We start from the raw sequence: 10553 nt of genomic DNA on the forward strand, positions 1-10553 counted from the left end.
CCTGTTCAGACACTACGCTTTGGTTGTGCACAATTCATCTTCATACATGTACAGTAGGCAAGGCTCCATGTCAATATCATTGTTACGTTCCCTACTGGACTAGGGGAACCAAAGGGAAGTAACAAAATAGAAAACAACCGGGCAAAAGAAAAAAGGAGAGGAAACCGGTTTGTGAAGCCACAAGATGGTCTTTTAATTAATCAAAGAAAAAGGGCTCACCAGCCAACTTACAAAGTAAACATTACATTACATTTAGTTGACGCTTTTATCCAAAGCGACTTACAATAACTGCATTCGACCATGGTACGCTAGTTCACCAAACTAAGATAAACTAGAACAACTTTCTTCTAACAGAAAGTAACTCAATTAAACAAGGTACAAAGGTACAAGTCTCCTAACAATGAACAGCACACACATTAAACTAGGCCTCACACAGAGACACAGACACAGACACCATGCTGCACACATGCAGCCAGAGGAGAAGGAGAGAGTGACTGCAGCCTTTCTCAGGTCCTTTATGGAGGCCCTGATTGGGGATTGGGAGCACCTGAGGGAGAGGCTGCACCTGGAGACAATCAGGGGGAGAGGGGGAGAGACACACACAAACCACGGCACCTAACAGCTAACAAAGGATGCTAAGCTATCCGGTTAGCCGCAGCGCACAGACATAGAACAAAGGTCTGAAAGTGAATAAATAAAGTGTGAAAGTGTTAAAGTTGTGGGACAGCGTGGTAGCAATCAGTCAATCAGAGGTAGCTCCCACATGCAAACACTTTGAATCTGAAAGAGACCATTATGTACTTTATGGCCATCAAGCTGTATTGAAGAAGATTTATTATTAGATTACTGAGGCGATACATCGAGAGAAGTATCGGCTTACTTCTCATAGACACAATCTGAGCTAATAAATCAAGTGACAATAAGGGGCCTTTTCTCATAGACTTCTATTCAATCAGATTTAGAGAGAATAACGGGTTTAAGGCACTTTTGCTTCAGACCTGGATGTTGCTGCTTGAATGTAAAAACACTTCATCACATCCCAAAGTTGTGAGATATTTCTGTCTGGATCAAAGTGTAACTTCCATCCGAGAGTACTGCAGGAAGTCGTGACCTGACGTACTCGCCTCCAAAAACCCTAAACTCTGAGAAAGTGGATTTCCTGCAGCGTTAATCTGCTCTGATCCTCTGTGTCACACATCCAGCGCAGGAGTGCTAATGTCCAGCTGCTGCTTTCACTTTCATTCAGCATGCATTATGTGAGCAGGATATTCACACTAACACCAGCCAGAGACACAGCAGCAGGGCGCCGCTCAAAGACGGGAGCCAGCAGCACAAGTTGTATCAGAGCAACACTTTTCAGCACAGTAAAATAGCTAGGAAGACATTTTAAATTAATCTTCAAGAAAAAAAAGTTGAATTTGACAAACCTGCCCATGAGCGTCGCTGCAAGCAGAGCCGGGTTCTTCCTCTTCCTGGTGAACGACTGCATATTATATCATATGATTTAAACAATATCACAGTATTTAAGCAGTGAGAGAAACATCAGGTCGTCAGCAGAGATGATCCTGATGACCTCCACTTCTCCTCCATCATGTATCCTAATTAGCTTCCAGATCAAATGATAAATAAATCCTCTTCTTCCCAACGTTTCCTCTCTGAAGCTGTTGTCCCTGGACTGAAACAAAGTGAATGATTTGATGATAAGAAACAGCCTCCTCTCAGTTAAACTGCAGGTAATCTGCGTGCAGATAAAGCCGTAATCTGTATAACCCCCCCCCCGATGTTTTACTGGAGAGATTTAATCTGGTTTAAACAACAGTCAGGAAATGATGAGTTTCACTGATCAGGAACACCTGGATGATTCAATCACTGAAACCATCCTGCATTCAAAACCTTTATTCAAGGAAATCTGCGAAAGCAAAACATCCTAAAAGATCCAACAACTGAGGTGTTAAGTAACTAAATACATTTACTCAAGTACTGTAACATAAGTACATTTTTTGAGGTACTTTACTTGAGTATTTCCATGTTATGCTACTTTGTACTTCTACTCTCTGCAGTTCAGAGGTACATGGTGTACTTCTACTCCACTACATGTATCTAATCCCTTTAGTTACTTCTCAGATCTGGATGAATGATGTGAAATATAATCAAGTGTTAAATCAGACTTTAGTTCCACCTGGAGTAAATCCACCAGCTACCCTGCAGTATACAAAGTCATTCAGACTAGCTGCACCTTTACCAGCTTTGAGAACACTTTCATGATCAATCATTATAAAACATATCATATCTATTATTCTGAAATGGACCAATCTGCACAACGACTACTTTTACTGTCGCTACTTCAACTATATTTGGATGAGAATACTTTTATACTTCCACTTGAGGAACATTTTGAATGCAGTACTTTTACTGAAACAGAGTATTCCTACACTCTGGTACTTCTACTTTTACTCAAGAACAAGATCTGAGTACTTCTACTTTTACTCAAGTACAAGATCTGAGTACTTCTACTTTTACTCAAGTACCAGATCTGAATACTTCTACTTTTACTCAAGTACAAGATCTGAATACTTCTACTTACTCAAGAACAAGATCTGAGTACAACTTTTACTCAAGTACAAGATCTGAGTACTTCTACTTTTACTCAAGTACAAGATCTGAGTACTTCTACTTTTACTCAAGTACAAGATCTGAGTACTTCTACTTTTACTCAAGTACAAGATCTGAGTACTTCTACTTACTTAAGTACAAGATCTGACTACTTCTACTCTACTAAAAAATTACGATTTTTAAAGTTTTCCTTTTATTTCTACTTTGTTAATTTTGTAAATACAAACAAATTAACTCACTTTACCCTTTGTGACATCCAAAATATGTTTTCTCATGTGGCCCTAAACTATTATTTCTGGATTTGTATTCCATCGTGCACCTCTGTAGTCATTGTCACTGTTCAATAAAGTTCTGTGTTGTTAAAAAAAAAACACAGAGGAAGTCCGTGTATGGGAACTTAAATCATCTGGAGTGAGATCCCGTCGGAGCTATTTTTATGTTGAACGGCACTTTCATATATAACCATATAACACTAGTTTCACAGAAGATGAAAGAGCTCGTTTGTGTTTCAAATCTTCCACTCGTTTGAGTTTTAATCTCCAGCAGAGTCTCTTTTACTTCCTTTAACACGGCTCCAGTTTAACCTGAACAGACGGTGGCGTTTTAAAGGGCTGTCTGTCTAACGTTATTATTACGAAAAAAAAGCACTACTTTAGGACATAACTAAGTCATGTTTATACTGCTAATATTAATTGGAGAATTCATCTTAAAATCTTCTTAAAGTGTCAATATTTCGTTATTTTGTCTGGTTCAGATTTTAGTAAGTTAATCAAATGTTCTGGATTCATAGTGACCATTTTAAACGCTTTTGTGTGTTACTATTGTTTGAATTAAGATATTTGTATTTATTTTACTAACATTATTTCAGGATTGTAATTCCTCTGTGTACTTTATGTAGTCATTGCAGTTTTTTGTAGTTTTTAAACAGAAGAGGAAGTCCGTCTAAGGGAACTTATATCATCCGGAGACAGTTCCCGTCGGAGCTATTTTTAAGTTGAACGCTAACTTCCGGTACAGGACTAGTTTCACAGAAGGTGAAAGAGCTTGTTTTTGTTTAAAATCTTCCTTCGTGTTGAGTTTTAATCAAGAAACTTCTCCACGAGACTCTCTTTTACCACCAACAACACGGCGTCAGTTTGATTCGGAACAAACGGTGGAGTTCAAAAAGCGGCAGTTTGTTAGTCTGTTAGCTCGCTAACATTAGCACGCTAAGCTAACCGGCTATCAGCGGCTCCTGGAGAAAACCAACCCGGAATTTATCGCTCAGAATCGGACCCTTGAGTTGTAAAAACGCCTCTCGAACCGTGATTATTATTTTTTGCATTACAGAGAAGGTGTATTTTGTTAGTTTGTTAGCTCGCTAACTTTAGCACGCTAAGCTAACCGGCTATCAGCGGCTCTTCGAGAGAACCAACCCGAAAAAGATCACTTAGAATCGGACACTTGAGTTGTAAAAACGCCCCTCGAACCCTGATTTTTTTTTTTTCTTGCATTACGGAGAAGGTGGATTTTTCATGTGTGCACCGGGCCGGGTTTGGACTCTTTAATGGGAGGCTCCTCGCTGCGGACGGGGATCAGGCTGCTGCTGGTACCGGGGACCTGGCTGCTGTGTACCGGGTCCACATGGAGCCTTTGGCCGGGTACGTGTTCAAGGCGGCCAGCGAAGGCCGGGTCCTGACGCTGGCCGCGCTGCTGCACAACCACCCGGAGGAGGAGGTGCGGTTCCTGCTGAGCCATGTGACCCAGGTGGCCGGCCAGAGGTCCACTCCGCTCATCATCGCGGCCCGGAACGGACACGACAAGGTGGTCCGGCTGCTGGTGGATCACTACCGGGTCAACACGGAGCAGACCGGCACCGTGCGGTTCGACGGGTGAGAGGGACTACTTTGTGTTAAACATGTCTAACCAGTGCCTGTTTGTGAGGGCTTCATGTAGAAGAGAGAGTGTAAAAGGGTCTACATATGAGATGTAGAGACAAACGTTCAAATAAAGCAGATTAAAGACAACATTTAAATAATAAAAATGTTAACAGACAAGATTCACCCCTCCCCAAAAAAGACAGCAAACTTCTAAGATAAAAAATAAAATGAAATTTAAAATCCAACAGACACTAACATCAATTAAAGCAGACACTAAAAACACAATTAGAACATATATGCAAATACAAAATTAAAATAACAGATATTTAAATTAAAATCCAATAGAGAAAAAAAAATGCCATGTTTTAAACATTGTGTGTGAATGATTCAATCTTAAAACTTCATCAAAAGCCATTATTAAAAATATATAATATGATTTTTATATATAAGAAATATAGGTTTTATATAGATAAATATTTATTTGACCCCAATTTAGGAAATTATTTTGTTCCAGAAGAAGCATCAATGTGTTCAGACGTAAAATAAAAACATTTAGAGAAGTCACGTGTAAAAACAAAGAACGTTTATATTTCCCTGAGTTAGGTTTTGTTTACGGAGCGTCAGCCTCAGAAACCTGTCTCTCCTCCCTGAACTGAAACTGGGAGCTGGTTTTTCCTGCTTCACACACACACACACACACACACACACACACACACACACACACACACACACACACACACCCCTCTCTGTGATGTCACGAGACAGGCTAAAGAAAGTTTCCTCTGTGTTTAGAGATAATTCTCTGATTTGAGCTTTTCCAAAATATACAAGTTATTTTGGACGTCAATTTCTTTGTTTACAAAAATACTGAAAAAAATACCAATCATAAAACACTTGAGGTGAGACAGAAATATTCTTCCTTTAGATGTTTTATGTAAAAGAAGAACCACATCAGACGGTTACTTTTTGTTGCTTTTCATTGTGAAGATTAATCAGTTTTCTCAGTTCCTGCAAATCATAAAAACAGGTTGTTGGAACAGAACCAAAACAATAAATTAAATATACTCAGGCTGGAAAGCAGAGAGAGCAAACCTCAACAGGCCATATCCAAATCTGTATTTCAAAGATTTCGGGCAAGGAACACCAACACGTTTGCATTTGTCGGGCAAATGCATCTTTGATTGTAAACTGTCGGGAAGGTGGGGGCTCTCCAGCTGCCGTGTTTGCTCTGAATGAAAAAATGGGGTGGTTGTGTTTCAGGTGCAGTTTAAGGTTGCTCGTATTGCTAGCTTTTGTTGCTACCTAAACAAATGCAACATACCGCCCGGCGCATTCAAGTCCGTAGGTTCGCCTCGTTGATTTGGCTTCAATCCAAAATATTCCCACACTGGAGATGGAGTTAGATTTTGCAACCACTTCCATTTAACTTCAAATTCCCCTCGAGTAAGTCTCACGTTGTCTCTTGTCTCTATATTGTTAATTTGGCTGGAGTGTCCCGACCTGGCTGTGTGTGAGCCCCGCCCGTCAAAGCGCTGGTCACTTCCTTATGTAAACAGACATGCATGTAAACGGCAATTTATCGAGTTCATTTTTATTTATCGTACGATAAGTCAATTAATTGCTTATTGCCTACAGATCGTTGCTTTTGTTGGTTTTCCTTGTGAATAGTAATCAGTTTTCTGCATACCAGCTAACAGATTCTCGTCTCTCGCAGCTGAAGAATATGAAGAGAGCAAAATGATACTGAGAAACTGACAAACCACCAAGACCAATCACAAAAGCACTTGAGGTGTAGCGAGACAGAAATAATCTTCCTTTAGATGTTTTATGTTAAAATCAGAAACACGTCAGACGGTTGCTTTTTTCTGTTTTCTTTGTGAAGATGAATCAGTTTTCAGAGTTCCTGCTAACACCGCTCTTCTTCTCTCTCTCACAGCTACGTGATCGACGGGGCGACGGCCTTGTGGTGCGCAGCGGGCGCCGGGCACTTCGATGTGGTCCGCCTCCTCCTGAGCCACCGCGCCAACGTGAACCACACCACCATCACCAACTCCACGCCTCTACGCGCCGCCTGCTTCGACGGACGCCTGGACATCGTGCGCTTCCTGGTGGAGCACAACGCCGACATCCGAATCACCAACAAGTACAACAACACCTGCCTGATGATCGCCGCGTACAAAGGGCACGCCGATGTCGTCCAGTTTCTGCTGGAACGCGGCGCCGATCCCAACGCTAAGGCGCATTGTGGGGCGACCGCTTTGCATTTCGCGGCCGAAGCGGGGCACCTCGAGATCGTGAAGGAGTTGGTTCGGTGCCAGGCCCACATGGTGGTGAACGGGCACGGCATGACTCCTCTGAAAGTAGCCGCGGAGAGTTGCAAAGCGGAGGTGGTGGAGTTGTTGCTGGAACACGCCGATTGCGACGCAAAGAGTCGCATCGAAGCGTTGGAGCTACTCGGCGCTTCCTTTGCCAACGACCGCGAGAACTACGACATCCAGAGGACGTATCATTACCTGCACATGGCGATGATGGAGAGGCATCGCGATCCAAACAACGTTATCGTGAAGGAGCTTCTTCCTGCCATCGAGGCGTACGGCGGGCGAACCGAGTGTCGCACGATGCCGGACCTCGAAGCCATCCGAGTGGATCGAGACGCGCTCCACATGGAGGGTTTGATGATACGAGAGCGCGTTCTGGGCTCCGATAACATCGACGTGTCTCATCCCATCATCTACCGCGGCGCCGTCTACGCCGACAACATGGAGTTCGAGCAGTGCATCAAACTGTGGCTTCACGCGCTGAGGTTACGGCAGAAAGGCAACCGCAACACGCACAAAGATCTGCTTCGCTTCGCCCAGGTGTTCTCGCAGATGGTTCATCTGAAAGAGCGCGTTGTTGCTCCGAGCGTGGAGCAGGTGTTGAGCTGCAGCGTTCTGGAGATCCAGCGCAGCATGGCGAGGGTTGAGACCGCCACCGAGGCAGAACTACCGTCGGCGCTGGACAACTACGAGTCCAACGTGTTCACCTTCCTGTACCTCGTCTGCATTACCACGAAGACGAACTGTGGCGAGCAGGACCGCGCGCGCATCAACAAGCACATCTACGACCTGATCCAGATGGACCCTCGCTCCCGTGAGGGCGCGTCTTTGCTTCATCTCGCCATCAGCTCCAGCACGCCGGTGGACGACTTCCACACCAACGACGTGTGCAGTTTCCCGAGCGCTCAGGTCACGAAGCTGCTGCTGGATTGCGGCGCGCCGGTGAACGCCGTGGACCACGAGGGAAACACGCCGCTGCACGTCATCGTTCAGTACAACCGGCCAATCAGCGACTTCCTCACGCTGCACGCCATCATCATCAGCCTGGTGGAGGCGGGCGCGCACACCGACATGACCAACAAGCAGAAGAAGGTATATATATATATACGTATTTTCCATATTCAACATGTTGATTTGTTTCGAATGTGTTAAACAATAATACAAAAAAATACTATACAAACTTAAGCAGTGTGAAATTGATAAACAGAAACATTGCATTCATGATAGCTACAGATCCATCTCCTCCAACAGAGCAACACAACAACACAGATACAATAGTTGAAATAGTGCAGGTCAATAGAAATAGTGCAAAGAGAGTCTAAATACAAGTAATTTGAATATTTTGATTTGATTTATTTCGAATTTGCAAAACTATCATTAAAAACAATTATAATAATGAAATGAAACATAAGAATTATTATACCGTACAAACTTATTCTAAATGATATATAAACGAATGATCTACCTAATTACACATCTGAAAAGGGGTGGGACGAAGTTTACATTTATTTAATCCCACCCCTTCTCCCAAAAACTCAATTATTAACATTTATAAGTCAAGATTCAAGGCTTTTATTGTCAGGTACCTAGCTACAGTGTAGATATATCAGTGAAAGTCTGAGGTCACAGACTCCTATCGATATGTTTGTATTCGAGATTGTGGGAAACGGTATTTCGATTTCTCTGTACACACAAACTGAAAGATTGATGTGAGAAACATTTCACTGGTCGCCTGCTTGAGCTTCAATCTCAGGATCCATGTATTTATTATCCTCTCAAGAATGGAAGTAGTCGAAAACATTTTCTCAAAACTCTGACTTTCTAGAAAATTCTGACTTTTTCAAAATATTCTGACTTTTTTCTCAACGTCCCGTGGGAGCCTGTCTGCAGGACACCTCCACTCTCAGGACAGGAAGTGCACGCTAAGAATTACAAAATAAAATCGCCACTATCAGTACAGCGCCACTTTCCAAACAGGAAATGCATGCAAATACAACATAAAATCGTACTGACACTATAGACTGTATATGACTGACACATATATATAAATAAATAGGGACACCTTGTATTGGTTACTTGTTTACACTTTCCGAACAGACAAACAAATGCACGCTTATACAAAATAAAATTGCACTGAGACTTATTATATCGATATTTATATATCGATATATTTATATATATAAATAACGACATCTTGTATTTTAGTTACACCCGCTAGACTGGAGGGTTCGAGAAACAACCGTGTTTGTCGGGTGCACCCCGGCAGAGGTGGGGAGGTTCCAACCCGGAACCTCCACCCCACTGCGGGACCCGTGGTGGGACCTCTGAGTCAGACGGTGCGTCTTGGTCACGCTTCATATTGGCAGGCCCGGCTGGACCCAGGCCGTTGGGGGACACCCGGGACCGGGCAGTGTCCCGGTAGAAGGAACCGGGTTAAATAGCCAAAAGAAACAAAATTAATAGAACTGGGGAAAAGTGAAAAAAAGTGTCCGAAAACAGGCACTCGTGAGGCGGGCAGAGTCCCCTGTCAACCATGAACGGACCCAGTCCAAAAGGGCTTGACCAAGGCCAACCCAAAGTGCATGGTGAGCGGACTCATCACCTCCGTGATGAGTCTCCATTGTGATTTGAAAACTTCCATCAGACGAGTCCTTCGGGGGGGCGGGGAAAAAAACGTGTTCGTCAGAATCGTCACTTCCTGTACTGAGAGTGGAGGTGTCCTGACAGTAGAGCCTACACCAGAACTGTCCTGAGAGTGGAGGCCTGCAGGCAGACCCCTCTGCACAAAAATGCACAAATCATAAGCTAAAAGGTAAAATCTGTGAAACATTTATTAACTTGTCTCCATGCTTTTCTAGGTTTGGACCGACTGGTTTCCATTATGGTCGGGGCTCACAGCATCCGTGACGTCATTGCCTTCCCCAAGTCATTTCGGGGTCACGACCTGATGAGCTTCGCCCCTGACTTTGTTTCTGAGGAGGAGCTGAAGTCTTACCACATCTCTGTCAATTGGCCAGCAGAGCAAGAAGGAAGGGAAGAGGGGAAGTGAGGAGGTACAGAAAGAAGAGCTGAAGAGACATCAGAAGACGAAGACCCTGCTAGATCTTTGTAACCCACAAAACAGAAGAAAGACATGTGAGGACAACGAGACGGAGATCAGCAGACATCCAGCAGGAAGTGTTGAGAGTGAAGTCTGTAAAGAGCTCTACCTGCAGATGTGAGGAGGAACTGAGAACATGAGGAGGAAAGGAGAAAATACTTTGGCTCCACTCTCTACTGTTATTTTGAAAGAGAAAAAGGGATTGGATTGGCCACAGGATACATTATGAAACATACTGAGTCAACTGAGAATAAAATGTATTGCCAAGTCCCACCGACTGCAACAATTTATTTGAATAATCCATAAACTTATCAACAGAATGTTTTTTGTCAATTTTTGTATTGCTTGAAAAGTTAAAAGCCGAAAATCACTATGTTCTTGTTTTTTTTTTTACTCTTATGGTTCTGGAAAACAAAAAAATTTGAGATATCAGCCAACTTTTATGAACTGGGATGGACCTTTTTTTCTAGGTGTTGATATTTTATAGACATAATGATCAATCGCATATCATAATAACTAACAATTGAGGTTGGACCAGACTGACTTGTTGGTATACATATTGAACATTACATGTTACTTATTAGACACTTTTATGTGAAGTGTCTTGCCCGAGGACACTGCGACATTCTGACTGCAGTGGGTGTCAAGGTGGAATTGAAATGG

At 43.0% G+C, this 10553-nt stretch overlaps 1 protein-coding gene across 1 annotated transcript; it reads left to right on the forward strand.

The window, feature by feature from the left end:
• The first annotated feature begins 3594 nt into the window (after window positions 1-3594).
• fem1b (fem-1 homolog b) lies at window positions 3595-7957 on the forward strand. The gene is made up of 2 exons (XM_010777832.1): window positions 3595-4484; window positions 6409-7957. The coding sequence occupies exons 1-2, from the start codon at window positions 4237-4239 to the stop codon at window positions 7940-7942; spliced, it is 1782 nt and encodes a 593-aa protein (XP_010776134.1). The 5' UTR covers window positions 3595-4236; the 3' UTR covers window positions 7943-7957.
• Window positions 7958-10553: the final 2596 nt, after the last annotated feature.

This window comes from Notothenia coriiceps, unplaced genomic scaffold (genome assembly GCF_000735185.1).
Source record: "Notothenia coriiceps isolate Sejong01 unplaced genomic scaffold, NC01 NC01_scaffold00018665, whole genome shotgun sequence".
NCBI lineage: Eukaryota > Metazoa > Chordata > Actinopteri > Perciformes > Nototheniidae > Notothenia > Notothenia coriiceps.